At 39.7% G+C, this 17,621-nt stretch overlaps 2 protein-coding genes across 16 annotated transcripts in view; one reads left to right on the top strand and one right to left on the bottom strand.

The window, feature by feature from the left end:
- Positions 1 to 17,621, top strand: part of PPFIBP2 (PPFIB scaffold protein 2) — a 110,178-nt gene that overhangs the window by 88,758 nt on the left and 3,799 nt on the right. For 11 of the 13 annotated variants that reach the window (XM_087744268.1, XM_087744242.1, XM_087744281.1 and 8 more), the window contains 16 exons: positions 3,123 to 3,220; positions 3,415 to 3,479; positions 3,739 to 3,807; positions 4,254 to 4,314; positions 6,224 to 6,265; positions 8,205 to 8,349; positions 9,995 to 10,027; positions 10,594 to 10,732; positions 11,419 to 11,547; positions 12,116 to 12,266; positions 12,448 to 12,559; positions 13,050 to 13,138; positions 14,048 to 14,170; positions 14,867 to 14,992; positions 15,816 to 16,004; positions 16,406 to 16,576. In XM_087744268.1, coding sequence (XP_087600394.1) covers positions 3,123 to 3,220; positions 3,415 to 3,479; positions 3,739 to 3,807; positions 4,254 to 4,314; positions 6,224 to 6,265; positions 8,205 to 8,349; positions 9,995 to 10,027; positions 10,594 to 10,732; positions 11,419 to 11,547; positions 12,116 to 12,266; positions 12,448 to 12,559; positions 13,050 to 13,138; positions 14,048 to 14,170; positions 14,867 to 14,992; positions 15,816 to 16,004; positions 16,406 to 16,576 — 1,742 coding nt within the window. The remainder of the gene's footprint in view (positions 1 to 3,122; positions 3,221 to 3,414; positions 3,480 to 3,738; positions 3,808 to 4,253; positions 4,315 to 6,223; positions 6,266 to 8,204; positions 8,350 to 9,994; positions 10,028 to 10,593; positions 10,733 to 11,418; positions 11,548 to 12,115; positions 12,267 to 12,447; positions 12,560 to 13,049; positions 13,139 to 14,047; positions 14,171 to 14,866; positions 14,993 to 15,815; positions 16,005 to 16,405; positions 16,577 to 17,621) is intronic. The other 2 variants (XM_087744276.1, XM_087744288.1) reach the window with 2 other exon arrangements.
- The window catches only part of CYB5R2 (cytochrome b5 reductase 2), a 65,114-nt gene that overhangs the window by 30,214 nt on the left and 17,279 nt on the right, over positions 1 to 17,621 (bottom strand). Inside the window, exon 11 of one of the 3 annotated variants that reach the window (XM_087744460.1) lies at positions 10,587 to 10,723. The exons of the other annotated variants lie outside the window; for them this stretch is intronic. The gene's annotated coding sequence lies outside the window, so the exon portion shown is untranslated. Of the gene's footprint in view, positions 1 to 10,586; positions 10,724 to 17,621 lie in introns of those variants that run through there. 3 annotated transcript variants of the gene reach the window in all.

Consider the following 17,621-nt stretch of genomic DNA (forward strand, 5'->3'; position numbering starts at 1 on the left):
TCTGAAGTCAGCAACTGCTCTACTTAAAGCACTTTGCTCTCTCTATACTGCAATGGGGCAGGAGCTTTGGTTGCAGAAGCCCTACACCCATGTAGCGATGGCTGGGTGGACGGCTGGGGCCATGGCTTCATTAGCTGCCTCACACAGTCCTCTCCCTCCTCGCTCCTGGGACTCCTGTAAGTCTCTTCCATAGTGCAGGCCTATGGCACGCGTACCTCATGGCCAACGCTTCGCACTTCCTTTTTCACTGCTGCTGGTTGCCATCCCCTCAGTCGTACGTGGGTTGTAGAGGCCAGGCCAAAAGGAATTATAGCAAAAAGGGTGAAAAGGAGGGAGCAAACAGAAGGACACTTGTGCAGACATAGAATTTGTCAACACAGGGGCAATTAGGAAAGTTCATTCAAATTAGCTACAGGCATGAGTTTACAGTATTCTTACTAAATTGCATTATATCCCTCTCAAGAATCTATTATTCAAAATTAAAATGACATTCAGTTTGATTTAAATTAATTTGTCTGTAGGAGATGAATAAATTATACAGATCGGTATTAAGTTTTATGGTGTTTCCTGTGACCATTGTGTTATGAGTAACCAGATTTTACAGCATACAATGAAATCGGGAGACCTTAGTGGATGATGAACATTGATTAATTAAACACATCCTATATTCAATTTCCTACACCACAGTTCAGTTTGGGAATGGCAGTAGAGATCAGCTGCCAGCCAGCCAGCTAGCATCAATGACACCATGTTTTCCTTGTATGTCATGGTTTTTATATGGCATTCAAAAAAGGGAAGCTGATCTCGGGTACAATTTGATACTGTTAGGAGGACTTTCTTTCTTGCTAAAAAGAGTTGCAATGAATGTAATAAGTTCTGTTTCTCTTCCCTTCCACTAAGAAAAATCCTGACAGCCAACTAGGCAAGTTCTGGTTTGAAGAGAACAACTGAAAACCCATGGTTGCTTTGGTGCACACAATACGATACATTTAACTTCAAAATCTGAGGAAAAAAATCTTTGTCCCATGTATCAGTTACACTGCAGGAAGTGGAATGGGTTTTAGGACAATCTCATTTTAAGTTGCCACCTTAGTTTTCAGGACTAAATTTAGTCTGGGAAACATGACCTTCTGAAAGGACAGTTTTGTTCAACGTACATCATCACATTAACAAACACAATGTTTTCAGGTCTTGTATGCAGAATGGAAACTTGTGTTTAACACACAAGAACAGGGAACAAGAGTCAGGTAAATCTTTCTCTGAACGGTCATTTAAAGAAAAAAAAAAAAAGTTCTCTCACTTGAAAGTGTTCTGAAAGGAAATCCAAAGGTGTGATTGTAGCTTTTGGACACACGTTGACATTAACTCCCAAGATAGCTACACCACTGTTACCCTGAGAGTAGGAGCTCTCAACAGCAAGGCCTGCAGTTCCACTCTCCTCGGCCAAGTCCTGGTTGTAGGTATTTGAGTGCACCACCCCACTGTGGGACGTGGCTTTTGGAGGATGCTCCTGTGCAAGGAGCAAGCCAGGATGCTCTGGATTATTGAGCTGGTGCTGCAGGGAGTATGACAGTGTTAATGTATGCTACTGTAGACGTTCAGTACAGTGTAAATAAAAAACCAGTGATGCTCAGCGTAATAAAACAGCAGCAAAACCCAAAACCTGTATGGGAACTGGAGTGTGTACTGAGATTGTCCACGCGGAGGGGCATATCGTGACGACTACAATATTGTCACAGCCAAATAAGCTTGTTACCTTATGTGTGTTTGTGGGAGTCTCATGTTTAGGTTGCCAAGAAATAGCTCACTGATTATTTATTTTTTTTATTTCTAGGGGTGGGTTTAACGGTTTCCTTTGAAGTGTAATCCCTGTCTAAAAACTTTTGGTAGAGTCAATGGGTTGAAATCTTCTGTCTCTGATAACTGCTTTAAATAATTACTTGACAGAAACACAATATATTGTAAGCATTTCTTATTTCTGCTTAAGGCAAGCTACAGGTCATGTTCACAAAAGATGACTGACTCTTCACCGTAGGTAGCCCATACATTTAAAAAAACAAAATCTGTTTGGATTAAAGTAGGGCAGCTGCTTGAAAGAGCCACTGGCAGTTGAGTAAAATGTAAAGGAGCTATCCTGAACTCCAGTATAGTTGTATAGCTCTTTTGCTTTTAGTAATTTCTGCTAACTGAAGGGCTGTGTACCAGGAACCACAGCGTAAGATTCACTTCATATCCTGAAGGGCCAGTGGTCAGCACTGGCTTTGTTGGCAGTCTTTGTAGCTGAACAGCATGATAACCAAGCTCGGGTCTAATGAGTTTTCAAGTGATCTCCCTTCTAACAGTGCCAAGGCTTAACCATAAGATTTGGTGTTTTTTCATAACTGCCTAGAGCTGCTGCACGTCTATCACACAAATCAGGAATTATTAATGTGCTTAAAGGTCAGCCTGAATTTCTCCATCGTGGCATAGCAGCCCTTCCACATCCTGTATGCGACCCTATGCATAGGGGATCTCCAGAAAAAATTTCATATCCAAAATACTCCAGAAGTTTGCTGAGCACTAAATATTCAGAGCCTGATTTAGTATTGCAGCTTTGACAATTTAAGAATAAAAATCCTGCTAAATAATTAATTTGGAATATTTCAGTATTTGTTTACATCTGGGATATCCAGAAAAACCTGGAGCGTGTTTACCATGTTCATCCTTGAACTGAGCATGGGGCACCTCATTATGATACGGATCATGTGAAACATGCACGCTACCTATAAAGCGATACACTGCGCGTAAGAAAATGGTACCAACTTCAACTTGCCTCAGAACATCAAACTATGGATTAGAGTGGTTCAGAAGCTGCCTCATAAGCAGCTCAGCTACTCACAACAGAGTACAGCATATAACCAGAAGTGGTAAATTTATTGCTCTAATATAAATCAGCTTCCTTGTAAGTCAGAGCCCAAAGGAGGGGTGGGGAGCAGAGAGGCTGGTAAACTACATGCATCAGCTGAAGGCTGGGGGGGGGCAGAATGTAGAGACTGAAGGATTAGACTGTCTGATACGGTCCTAAATGTTATTTTTTTGGCCTGTTTCTCTCCCTTTCTACTTCTAATCTTCAATGCTCACAGGCTCTTCTGTCTCTGGTGGCAATGAGGAGGAACTTGAGACAACTTTAAGGAAGTGGAATCTTTTGCATAATCCTCAAGGAGAATTATTTAAAACAGAGGTACTTAGTAAAGATGTTTTAGAAGCAAGTCCTGCTGTATATATGATTTGTTTGTATTGGTTTCTCTGTAGTAGCTAAGGTAATGTAGATGAGGGTTTGGCCCTGGCTGAATCTTTGTGCCTCTTGGTATGGGCACTATAGATTCAGAATCAAGCACTTGAGTTACAGGCTTGAAACTCTTGTATTTTACATAGGTCTCTTCAGGAGAATTGTCACCAGCTGTGCTCTCTCCAGTGCCACACAAAGCTATGGCAATCAGGCAAGACCTTTGTTTCTTGTTTTCCATGTGGATTGTCCTAAGTCTGGATTATTTTATCTGTTTAACTGTTGGCAGCTTGTCTTGCCTGTTCTTGGCTTTGCAAGAACATTTGGGTAGTTGTGAAAGCGGTGTTTGCCATGGGAGTTTGCAAGACGTAGTTGTATAAGGTTTGAATTAGAGCAATAAATTAGCACTTCTATATATCAGAAGATATACGTATTGTAGTACTTAAAACAGTATCTTTTATTCTGATTTAAAGTGGAAGCGTTCCAGTATCTTCAACTAATTTAACCTCTCCACAAGAAGAATCTTTGGAAATCATAAATAGGTAAGAATGAGTAACTGTAATTGAAATGTAAAAGAGAGAGCTAAATTTTTTTTTATAATGCTGCCTTTTTCCATTTTAAAAATCTTTTGAAAAGCCCTTAATGTTGCACACTATTCACAGAGAGTTATTGCTGTCTACTTGCTTGTTAAGAGCTTCTAAAAAGTCATCTGTAGATATAAGGCTTAAAACTGCACATTGCGCCTTGTTGCCTTTCATTGTTGATCAAAGGATGTCTTGTTGCCGTTTCTGACTTCATCTGTTGCAGCTGCCAATGCTATCAGTTTTAGGCTAAAACTATAACAACAGAAATGAATCTCTTAATTCTGAATTATCTGTTGTATGCAGACATTGTGTGATACATACAGCCGTCATATGGTACAGCTGTGGCGTATGCAAACATACTGTGTTGTGTTAACTCTTGCTTTTTTGCCTGTCATCATTTCAAGGGTTCCACAGAAAAAAAAGTCAAGTAGCTTAGAAGACTTGCAGAGTGAATCCCTAGAAAAGGTTGGTTTATTTGTAATCACAATTTCTAGAGTTCAATATCACAACTAAAATAGATAAAGGTCAAGTATAAATATTCTTTTTGTTTCACACATAGTAACCCTAACCACCACTAACATTGCATGTAGGAGAAAAGCCCTGATGATAAAACAGTTCAGGGTTTGGTTTTTTTTACCCCATTGCCAAGCTTAGAATAAACAAACTAGCTGTCACACCCATATGTACACATCCTCAAATGCAGCTTTTCAGCTGAAAGAAAAATATTTACAAGAAATACAACAAATAATGTTAATGAGGAGTCATTTTGTTGAACTGCCGTATTATTTTGTTTATAGGTAAATGTTTTAAAAATAATTTTGACTTCCAAATCACTAAAAATGTTAAGGCAGCAAATCCTGAAAGTAATTAAATAATGGGACTGGGTATTTCCACATAGGATTCCTTTTGAGTGCTTGCATGTAAACATGAGTGTCGCTCCCCAACTGAGGCTTCTGCTATAGATGGCATTCCTGAAGGTGGGAGTGATGCTGCCTTAGTTCAAACAGCAGGAGCACTGTCATTAATTCAAAGGCTTAATTCCATTCCAGAATGAAGACTTTCCAATTTACAAAGTCTCATTACATTATGGGCTAGAGGTTTGTTTTGCCATTATGTACACTGAAATTTTTCTGTGCTTGTAATTATGCTTTGTGAGACTGTTATTCACACTTCTGTACTCAAATTAGGCTTACCGCTAGATTACCCACAGCCAGCAATGCCATTTAGAATGGATACGAGTTATATGATTGTTCTAGTTCTTCAAATTTTCTTAAATTTATCTTAAATCTCTGAAGATGACAGTGGCCGAATAGAAGGTTTGAAACTTGTGTTGCACTCATTTGATTGTGATCATACATGTGACGAATCAGAACTAACATTTCATTCCATGTGGAATTTATGAAGGTCTGTTTTCTTTTCATAACTTTTAAATTATTTTCCTGTCTGAAATTCAAAAACTGAATTTTTCTCTGTGATGTGACGTGATAAGGCTGTACCTACACATTGAGGCTGTAAATCTGCTCTGTCTGTTAAACCAGAGCCCACAGAGGAACAAGAAGCTACCAAGGATAGGAGTGAACTGTAGGAAGCTCAGCCCCATGTTCAGCAAGGCATTTAAAGTGTTTGGCCTAATTTAGGCATGAGGCTTCTTAGTGAGGTAAATGAGACGTCCCTATGCGTATGAGTGAGTGGCCAAACGTGAATTAGTTACAACCAAAACTAAGGCCAGGAAAACTTGTTTTGCTGACTCAGCATGACAAGGCTTTGCTTCTTGCGTTAAGCCCAAGAGAACCTGTGCTAGCAGCAGTGTTTGCTGGAGCTATTCTACTTTGCACAAAACTCAAATTCCAATTACATCCAGCAATAATAGCAATAAATTGAAACACACTGGTGTCTCTGACCTAGCCGTGCTGGTATTTTGACCTAGCCGTGCTGGTATTTTGATCACTTCATTTCTGTCACAGCCCTTTATGGGTTCAGCTGGATACATACAGTATTGCGTATGTTCTTTTTCTGTGTCAGTCACTTTCACATTGTTTGAACTGTTAAATGACTGGTGTGTTCCCAGCTTAAAGTAAGTCTAAAGGGCCCACCCAGAAGACTGAAAATAGAAAAATTCCTTTGATCACAACAGAACCTAAACAGGGCCCGAATTTTGTAGAGTAGTTTGAACAAACACATTTAGTACTAAATGTTTTCTTGAAATGAAATGAAGAGATAACAGACCTTGTAATATATTGTCAATGCATTAAGTAGCATCACAACAGTAATAAGACTACAATTGATGTTCTGTGTATGTATGTTAATACTAACATTTGTCTGTTGCTTTTTTCCATAAAACTTTGAAATTACCCTCCTCCCTGCAACTCCATAGTATGTAGACGGGAAACCAGTACAACCTGTTGTAGAACAAGAGGTATATTAACTGTGAACTCTCTTAACATTTATCTGTTGTGATGTGCTGTGACGGGACGGATGTGTTTTCATTTTATTTTCATTTTCTTTTTAAAATGTTTGCATAGTTCAAGTACTGACAAACTCTGAGAACAGGGGTAAGGATTTGAGAGGGAAATCTTTCTTATCTAAAAGCTTTTACGTGAGGTTAGAAGCTGAAGCGAGTCAATTTCAGAAAATACAGTGCTAATTGAATAGACAATTTCTCTACTCCTATAATTTTTGGTACAAGTCAGGATGCACTCCTGCGGTTGCCAAAACAGGAGCAGGGGGTGAGGAATTGAGGCATCTGGGCTGCAGTTATAGTATCACAAAGATCCCTCTAGGCCTTGAAATAAGAGGTATCTCATTACATATTTCATGTATCATCCTGTCACAGACAATGTTTTAAATGTTTTAAAATAATTCTGTTAGAACGGGGTTACTAAATAGGAGCGTACTATGTGTTTCTGTATACTAAATATGTTTTGTGTGTTTTCAGTACAAAGTTTTCCTACCTAACTTCCTTTCCGATAGTGAAACATTCACCAATATGAGCTTATTCCAAAACACGCATTGAATGTACGCCACGCCCAGTAATGTCAATTGGAGCTGCGGGTTCCTTGCTTCCCTGGAAAAGCCTCTATATTGCTGTAGCTTTGCCAGTTGTGGGATAGACATCTTTGTCCAGAGCAATGGCTCCTTCAGCTTTTCATTTGGATTCAGTATTGAAGAAGTCTCAACATGTCGTTTCCAAAACTGCAGACAAGTACCTCTGAAATGCTTATTTTGGCTTGAAAAGCATCTTGTTAGGCTCAAAACGATCAGATTTATACGCAAGTTCTAGTCTACCCTTGTACAGGGAGCAAGATCCCCAAGTCATTGATCACTGAAAAACTGAATGCAAGAAAAATTAAGCGATATAGTAGTTTTAGCAAACCCCAGGTACCAGTTCCCTTTCAATACAACGTAGTGAGACTCTGAGGACCACCTCTTGTGAGCTCTGCTGCTGGAGGAAGGTCCTCCCAGCAGAAGTTACCTCACTGGTGCTAGTGACACTGTATGTGGACCATAGCTGCAGGCAAGCGTACGTTAGACTCCTTCAGCCTGACCGGTCAGAAATTGTAGAGTCAGCCGGCATTCAGACTAGCCCTAAAATACAGCTCAGTCTATGCTGCTTCTTCCCAGCACGTATATAAAAGTATACCTTATGCTTAGGTTCTGCAATAGAATTGGCAATTATATATTTAGCAACTATATATTTAGCTATAATTATTTTTTTTTTAAAACCTCACATTTGTAATGTTATCTATACAAAGAGATCTTAATTCTTACAGAAGTGAAATTTCTGCGGCCTAACTTCATTGTTGATTCTTTTACTGTTGGTGATGGGCAAATATGTTTGACCAAATTGGAGTTATACAAATACTTTTGGTGTAAATTCCAGCGAGATGCAATTGTGAGGCAGGAACAGAGCCAGTCTGGTGAAAGACAGGGGGAAAGAACGGGCTGAGAAGTGACTAAATGCATTTCTGGCACTATCAAAGCTGACCTTGGAGGGACCAAATTATTATATGGTGCCAGGGTCCTAGAGGAAAAGGAGACAGCTAGAAAAATTCTTATGATAAAACTAGGTAATATTCAACATCTATTTTAATGTAATAAACAGTCTGGCTGAAGTGGAAGGGACAGATGAGAAGGCTGTGTCTTAGCTAGAAAACTTTGTTAGCTGACTATTGGATTTAAACTGAATTATCTGTAAGAAGGAGCATGGAGGGGGTGGTGTCATTGTGAACCGTGAACTTCAAATACATTTTCTCAACTTTTAAAATGCTGTGTACTGGATTGCAAACGCTATGAGTGATTTGGTTTTATTTATTTATTTATTTTGGTTTTTCCCTCTTTAAAAAAAAACAAAACAGACTAAGCCAGTTGTGAAGGGCAGCAAGTATCAAACCTTGCCAGGAAAGCTGCCTCGACCTGTACAGAATGGAGAGCAGGGACCATATAATTTGCCAGACGGGGGTGGCGTGAACGACACCGAGGAGGGCGGCATCCTGGGCCTAAGTATGTATCCACGCCTCGCTGAGGGGGTGGGGCAGAAGGGAACAAGGCAAACGGTTTGAGGGGCTGGGACATACCGTCGTATGTAATCTGCTGTGCCAGAACGATGGGCTGTGATGTTCACGTGATGCAGTTAGGGAAAGTTCTGCTACTTTTTTTAACGATGTACCAAAAATATTCCACATTAGCTCACTGGAGAGTAAAGGGCGGTTTTAAGTTAGAGCGTTCTTTTCTGTTGCACTTGATGATATAAGTTGCTGACATCACTGATAGCGTAAGTAAGAAGAGAGACAGTTTTGAAGGTTGTGGGGAGAGCGTTCTGAAAGTCAGCAAATCTGTAACTAAAAACTGGGACTTGTAGAGATGCAGACATATTGACAATACGAATAAGCAGTATTGTTTCCAGACACACTTGCAATGCTCCCTCGAGTTTGCTGATCTGTTTCCTTAAAAAACAAGCAAGCAAATAAAACCCCCCAGCCAAGTACATCGTCTAGACTTTTAAAAAAAACGTACACTAGATCGGTGTATTAAAATGAACAAACCCATCCCTTGCCATCCCACTGCATTTTAGTGTGTGAAACTTTTTACAATAGAGCAAGCACTAACGTGCGCATTTCAGGCAAAAATGCCAGTATCGGCACTATTGGTTGCCGTAGCTTGTGGGGACTCACAAGCGCAAAGTGACTGCTAGGTGCAGTAAAACATCAGTGGACTTTTGAAAATACAAGTATGTTGTTATTCCACAGCGTAGCCATATGTGGAAGCCTACATTAATTTCTCTTCAGTGACATCTTTAGCATCGATTTACTGACAAAAAGTATTAGATGAGGCACAGCACCAGATATTTGCCAAGGACTGAAGAGCTTGGGAGCTCGGGCACAAGAGTACCCCTTGTGATTCTGAAGTGTTCCTACGCTTTAAAAGTTGTGGTGGGGGTTTTTGTTTGTTGCGTTTCGGGGATGTGTTTTGGTTTTAAGGCCTCCTGGTCCTAAAAGGTGGTAGGGTACTGTAGTTTCAAAATTTCAGTAGGTTGTGGGTTGTTTACGTTTTTTGTTTTTTTTTTTTTTTAAAGAGTTTTTCTGTGATCGCTACATTGTAGGCAATGCATGAGCCCTGCTATTACGTTTTTAACTGCAGGATTACCCAAGGATGGGTGATGTTGTAAAGGAAAATGTTCTTTTTCTAGAAACAAGCAATGACTCCTCAATTACACTGAATTAGCAGAATTTTTTTTATGCAGGTTGGTTTGTTTCTTGCATGTGCAGTAAACTCATTACACCCCCAATTCTATATTTCAGAGGAATTCAGTGCAGTCTTAGATATTGCTTCATTTCAGATGTTCTGCAGGCTTTATGGAGCTCTGTAGTATATGCTTAGCATGTTAAAATTGTCTAAGAATAGTTAAAAACCCCCACAACAGAGAAATGATCATCCCTATCTATTTAAGATGACCCATACAGAATTCTTGGGGCTTGTGCATACCAACGCATATTCACTTCCATGTCAAGCGTAACTGCTTCTTTTCTTTTTGTTTCTGCTTTTAATGCTTAGCTTACTTCTTTGCTCTTCTGTAACTTTATTTTGCTGGTGTTTTATATCTTCTTTGCTTCTTCATCTGGCTTTCTGCTTCTTGGGATGACTGAAGATCGCATCAGGAGTGTCAGTGCACCAGTGCTAGGTACTGTATCCAAACAAGATGCAACTTCAACGTGAATTTTGCTGCTTACTTTTTTCCTCTCCTTTTTCCCTCCCTTTCTCTTCTCTGTCAATGACTAATACCAAGTGGGCCATCCAGACCGAGTTCCTTCAGCGCAGTGCTGAAAGGAAGTAACAGCTTTTGCTGTATGGCATTCGGATGGGCTTTTTTTAGATACTTATTCCTTGTTCCATTCTGTTTTCACTGAAGTCAACAGCAAAATTCCCACTGATTTGGATGGAGGAGTTTTGGTATTAAGCATAGGCAAGGCAAGAGTCTCTGAAGAGTCTGCTTCAGCCTGAAGACCTTGAATTGATTAAAGTAATGTATTTAAATACAAATGACTGAAATAACAATACTATTTTACCCAGTGTTTTATTATTTTCTTTTTTTGTATCAAATGTTACAGCTACTATTTTTTCACCTTCTGAGCATGTTTGTTTTATACTAGAACAATTTTATAGATATCTTTACTTTTTTTATTATGTTCTGCATTTAAATATTAGCCTCCCAGATGAAATGTGACTCTCTTACTGTTCCTGACCCAGGAGAAACAGAGAACGTGGACGGTACAGTACTGTCGGATGACCTTTCACCGCTTTCTTCGGGAACAGATTCAGGTCCACAGTCTCCACTGTCTCCAGAAAACAGAAAGAGTCCAAAAGGGATCAAGAAAATCTGGGGAAAGTAAGAAAATTTATTTTTTTTTTTTTTTCAGTTCCCTGTCAAAATATTTCAGCTGAGAATGAATCCAGTTCTCAGCAAAAGCTACACTATTTACAGCAAGAATAAAGTAAAATTCAGGAAAAAGGAGAGAAGGCAGCTCTGTGAGCGTATGGGGGTGTCTCTGTGTACACGTGGGTGTGGAAAAACGGATGGTAGTGTTTCACAGCATCCTGCTGTTGGAAGAAATAAGACAGCACTCTGCTGTCTTATTATAATGCCTAATAATTTAGAATGCCAACGGTTTCATTAGCTATGAAAAATTAAATGATAGCAAGTTGTTCATTATAGGAGCCATCAGGTAAAAAATGAGAGAAAATAGAAGAAACAAAAAGCAGGGGGCTGAGTTTTACTGTGTTTGCTGTGTTTGCTGCAGGCCAGCAGGCACTTAGGAGTCTGGCCTCCGGTGTGGATTATTACGTGGGTTGAAGGGTTATGCCTGCTCTGCGGAGCTTTTTGCTTTCCTCAGAGTTAGGTCTAGACAGTATAGTTCTTGCCTGGAACTTCTTCAGCTACCACTTGAATTCGATGTTTGTGGTTTACAGGAAGATTAATACAGCTTCTAGTTGTCATTATAGTTTCTATATGAATCAAACGTTCTCTGTTGCAAGCTAATAGTACTATCTTGGCACTCCTTCTTGTCTTGAAAGAATAAGAAGAACTCAGTCAGGTAACTTCCCTGCAGACGATCTGGGTTTGGCAGAGTTTCGAAGAGGTGGTCTCCGTGCAACGGCTGGACCTCGGTTATCCAGGTCAAAGGAAACCAAAGGCCAGAAAAGGTAATGGTTCCTTCTTTACCTTGCACAGCATACTGTGCGGTATTGTTAAATGTGCTCAACAGCCAAACCCCCTCTTGTGAAATATGTTTTTCCCAACATACTTCATTACATGTGGAATTCCACAACAACGGGAAGGAATTTCTCTGGTAGGAAATGTATCCCGAGTAGCTCACCTGGCTGCACTCCTTCAGCTGCAGGTTGCAGCGCTAGCTTGTCATTGGGGTGTCAAAAAATGTCACCTTGTTAAAGAATGAGAACTCTTATCATTCTGCAAAGTGATGAGGATTCAGCAATTCCCTTTTTCTTCTTTTCATACAGAAAATGGAGAATTCTTATTCTCCGCCCACCCCCCGCCCCAGCTGTTCCTGAGCCGAGGCTGGGCAGTCACATTAACAGGACACCAGTACCACAGCCCATACCGCAAAAATGGCTGTTGGCTTTTATTATTGCATAGAACAAAGCACGCTGAAACGTACGCTGTAATACTGCCTCTGGCATGTGATGAGCTTTCTGATAATAACCATAATTCCTTCCTTTAAGAGTTTCAAACACTTCTTGTACTTTTCAGCGACTACAATGCTCCGTTTGCTCAGTGGAGCACTGAAAGAGTTTGTAACTGGCTTGAGGACTTTGGTCTCGGTCAGTACGTCATTTTTGCACGGCAGTGGGTGACTTCAGGCCATACACTGTTAACTGCGACACCGCAGGACATGGAAAAGGTAATGACCTGTAACTATTTCTCTCAAGCAACCATACACGTTGATTCTGTACAACCAGGCCCCTTCAAACAATTGGCAATTCTGCTTTTCTGAAATACGTAGTATTCATTTTTGTAGATGCCTAATGAGATGAAAAGAGCCAGAGGCAAGGCAAACTATTTGTTAACGGTTGTTGTTGCAGGAAATGGGAATAAAGCATCCACTGCACAGGAAGAAATTAGTTTTGGCCATTAAATCAATAAATGCAAAACAAGATGAGAAGTCTGCACAACTCGATCATATCTGGGTGACACGTAAGTGTTTGAACTATCGTGGAATTTCCCCTACCCCTGTGGATGGGCTGCCTGATACAGGTTTGTTAAAGCGGTTACCAAACATCTGTTTAAGAGCACTAAGTTTCAACCTAGTAAAATTTTCCATAGAATGGATTTTCACGTTGTTCTTGACGTCCAAGCATACAGCTATGCGGTGCGATCTCCAAGGGGAGCTCTGTCATTCACATATAGTAGGGGTGGGGGGACGATCTAGCAAGAGCTACATTATGCTGCAGAAGGTACGCGCTCAGTCACACCCCGTACGTAAAAGATCGCGGGGGTATTGTGGACAAAGCTGTTTGCTGGGAATTGCTTTTAGGTTTCTGGTAAGAGACCGTCCTTTGGAAAGGCGAATAGGTAGCTCGTTCTACCTGAATGTCTCGGAAGAAGCCAGCCCAGACAAGAAGGGGAGAAGGGCTTCATTCTCACTGGTCTGGACTTGGGTACACCGCTGTTCTTGTGTCCGCAGGATGGCTTGATGACATTGGTTTACCTCAGTACAAAGACCAGTTTCATGAATCCAGAGTTGATGGGAGAATGTTGCAGTACTTAACTGTGGTAAGCTAAAATCCTTTTTCCTCAGTTTAACCAAATTTAGCTTCAGAATAAGCAAAGAAGTTTACAATTTTCCTTTGAATGTGAGCAGTTAAAGAATTTTTTGCAAGGCAGAAATAGTGCCAGTAGTAACTCATTTGTGTTGTCTAGTGAGTGCGTGATTACTATTCCGAAGGTACGTAAAATAAGTTATAGGATATGTTATAGCTGACTTCTGCAAAGTCTTTCTTTCAATACCGTATAGCACACCACGATTAAAGGTAAAATGACTGATTTTGCATGCAGCTTCTGGAGCGTGTTGTTTTCCACACCAAGTTAGCATCAGTATTCAGTAAACTAAACAGCAAATCCAGTAATTTGTACAGCTCCAACCGCATTAACAGCAAACCATGCACTACACGTGCCACTGTGTTTTCTTAGGTTCCCTGCCTAGGTTTGGATAATTATTTGCTTTTGTTAACTGTGCTATGAAAAAAATGCCTAATTTAGCTGTTATCAAAAGTACAGCCTTCCCTGCGCTGCTTAAGGAGCCGTTGTTACAGGAGCGTGGTCCCTGCTGTTCCGTGGTTAGGGCTGTGTCGCTACCTGCAGTGATCCTGCCCACAACAGGGTCTTACCCAGATCAGAAACAGCCCAAATATTCTAAAACTATCCACGAGACTGGAGTTTACTTACTAGGCTACAAGTTCTCCTTCGTTTTTTAGCCAGGTCTTGCAATGTTTAAAAAAACAAACAAACAAAACCCCCACCACTCTAAAAACCCTCTTTAAAGTATAAACCTTTTTTTTTTCTAAACCATAGTTACTGTGCTTTATATAAAACTACATAGCAAGCTTAAAATCTTTTCTTCTTGGGCAAAGTACCTGTTTTGGTATGTATTCTGTGCCACTTAGAAGGCTCTCTCCTTTACAGAATGACCTTCTTTTCCTGAAAGTCACCAGTCAGCTGCATCATCTGAGCATTAAATGTGCAATTCATGTGCTGCATGTCAACAGTTTTAACCCCCACTGTCTACGCAGGAGACCAGTTGAGGAGGTAAAAGAATATTTCGGTAATTTAATTTAAACAAGCACTAATTACCTGCCTGCAGCCAAAGGGGGTGGAAAGTTAGCAGTGTACAATGATACAATAGAATCACTGCTACTAGGGAATAGCGTCTAAAGCAGTAGACGTGCTGCTTTCCAGCTCTGGAATGTAACATGTACTCACCCGTAATAAAAATCTACTTGCTCCTTAAGTGCTTGGATCACTTATTAGTTGAATCTCATGCACTTCCCTTTAGAAATAGTTTGCTGAGTTTAAGGAAGTTAATTCAACTTCCAAGAGAAGAATTTGAATGGTTTTTCTTGCCTGTCCTAATTTTTAACTCTCAAAGACTGTAGAGTTTTTGCCTTACCTGATCGGCATAGCTTATTTTCTTAGTATTAATGACTGGCAATAATACTGTTCTCAAAATGCTCCCTTTTTTACACTGGCATCTGCAGTCTCTAGTGTTATACTACTTGATGCAATATATGGGGTTTCATCTGCACTGGACTATGCCTGCCGTCTCATCAGAGGATGTTTGAAAGAGGCCTTGAACAGAAACAATACCTGAGAACTGGGGAAAAAATACTGCTCTTTGAGGAAGAGGGGGAATTATGTGTTTGTCTGAACTGAGGGATACGTATTGTGAACACGCAGTGACAATGCAGGCTATATTGTCATCATCTTTTCTGGTTCCTCTAACAGAATAACGTTTCGCCTTCTGAAGTAGTGCAGTGGTCCAATCACAGAGTGATGGAATGGCTCAGATCAGTCGATCTGGCAGAGTACGCACCAAACCTTCGAGGAAGCGGAGTGCATGGTGGCCTGATTGTAAGAATTCGTCTTAACATTTTACTACTAATAAAAATTGACAGACTGTAATATAAAACGTCTTTTACCTGGTGTTCGTCAGGCAGGAGGAAACAAATAGATCTGCAATATGACAGCATGATCAGGCCTTCTAAAGAGCCTCTCTGTCTGATCCATCCATCTTAATTTTACAAAGGAAAACTAAAAGGAACTGCTAAAACATTTTTTACAATCAAAGCTGAGCTGTGCGTGAGTGTTTAACAGCAGTACATAAAAAACCAACCCAAACCGTACCGTGGGAAAGTTACTTATTGATAAGGCATCACGGAGTTTTCCTTTGAGTGGTTGTAATAGAATTCTGAGCCATGGTAAACAACTGTCCTGAACTCGCAGCAGTCTTGCGAGCAACCGGGAATGACCTTTTTTTTTTTAATTCAAAACTTTCAGAACTATTTGCAGCTTAGTAAAGTCAGAGTGCTGAAATACCATGATTCTAGTGCTGTAGAATTTTTGCAGAAATGAAACAGAAAAAACTGTGCTAAGATTAAGTTTATGCTCTCAGAGTAGAGCAGAAAATTCTGAAAACAAATTTGCTTGATCCAAAGAATGTAAGGTTTGATGATAAATACCTGCCTGATCACACTCTGCATTTCTTAGTGCCTGCTTTCATGTATTTCCCATTCAAACCCTAGCGCGTATCCTATCACGAGTGAGTTATAAAAGGTCTAATGTAGGGAGATAGCTTAGTAAGAATGAGAAATCCCTCTGGTAAGCACCATAATGGTTTACTACCGCAAATATTTAACCATATTAAAAAATAAATATTCTGCCTTTTTTTTAATAGATTCTCGAGCCTCGCTTCAACGGAGACACGCTGGCAATGCTGCTGAATATTCCACCTCAAAAGACCCTGCTGCGACGCCACCTAACGACCAATTTTAATGTATTAATTGGACCAGAGGCACAACAAGAAAAAAGAGAAATAACCGAGTCAACAACATATGCACCTCTGACCACCACTGCCAAAGTTCGGGTATGTACTGCTTTCAAAAAGGAGATATTTCAGAATTTCAGACTTCCTCTCCCCATCTTATAAAGAAAATAGGGGACAAACATGGGCAGGGAGAGGTCAGCTCTAGAAGGAGTGTTACATTTTCCTTAATTCTAGATACCAAAGCATTTAATTTGTATCTGCTTAAATCAGCTTCTGAAATAAGCGTGCAATCCCTTCTGTCTTTGCTTAGGAGGAATACTACCTAAACGTATTTAAAATCAACTGTAATTCCCAATTTGAAAACAATTAAATTTATTTAGTTCAGAGTCTACATACTTTAAGGACTAGGGTATAGCAGTTAATCAAAAAGGAGAGGATTTTGAATGTTTAAAGGACAACCTTATTTTTCTTATTTAAAACCTGTTGCCTTCTTATTTTAGCCAAAGAAACTTGGATTTTCACATTTTGGAAACTTAAGAAAAAAGAAATTTGATGAATCAACAGACTACATTTGTCCTATGGATACAAACCCAGCTGCTACGAACGGTACTCAGAAAAACTATGGTGGATACAAAGGACTTAGTCCATTCACTGATAGGGAACTGGATCAGGTGGGACAGACAGACTGACACCATTCTCATCTCATCCTCTCCATGCATTCCAAAGCTTGCAAATAACCAAATGTTAGCATATAACAAAGTATTTGCTACATCCGCATGAACTCATTGAGAAGGTTTTGGCTATGGACACTGGAAAGAGTTCGATACTAAGAACGTCAGGTTAATTTTTTTTAATCAACATAATAATAAACTCATCCATCTTCAAGCCCTTTTTCAGGAATATAACACCTTTACACTATGAAGATTGATGTATTTTGACAATTAAGGTGGAGGTTGCAGTAAACACAAGACTTTTGTACTTCTAGCTTTCATAATCTGAATATGGCACGCTACTTTTTTCATTATCTTTATGGGTGGTTTTTAATGTAATAAATTTATTTGGACTAATCTGTACAAAGCTATCAAGGTATATATTAAAGTACAACTGGATTGTATATTTTTAACAGACGTTAATCAAAGACTCCAACTGAATTTTTCTTTCATTATGTACAGTGGGGAGTAGTTATGCTTAGACAGTATATGTGAAAACAATGCATCAGTAATTATTAATAAACCAATACTTAAATAATTCACTTATGTAGTAGTGAACTTGTGAATGAAACTGTCTTGACATCATACAGGCAAATGACGAAGACTAAAAACCATCAAATTTTATTCAACTTTGCTGTTGTGTAAAGGGATGTAAACCCTGAAAAATGGAGCTCTTGGAGGCCTGTGTGAGCTTTGGCAACACACAAGAGCCAGACAGAGGCAGCTGGGGTAAGCTGTCCTCTCTCCAGTGACCTTAAGTGAGATAAAAACACTTTAAGCCTAATAAGAGAATGGTCACAAAATTGAAAAGACTAACTGTGAAAGTAATTTTTTCATTTGCATGGTTTACTGCATCTAACATCCCATTTGTGTTCATTATCTAACCATCGTCTTTTTCGATGTACACCTTAGCAAAATAAACTACTGTTCCTAAGTAGGGACAACACCAAACCCTGGCTGTAATTTACTATGGATGTCCGCTTGCACAGTTAAGAGTTGCAAGTGA

The sequence above is a fragment of the Nipponia nippon genome, unplaced genomic scaffold (genome assembly GCF_047370975.1).
Source record: "Nipponia nippon isolate SJK-2023a ecotype South Korea unplaced genomic scaffold, ASM4737097v1 scaffold_10, whole genome shotgun sequence".
NCBI classification, from domain to species: domain Eukaryota; kingdom Metazoa; phylum Chordata; class Aves; order Pelecaniformes; family Threskiornithidae; genus Nipponia; species Nipponia nippon.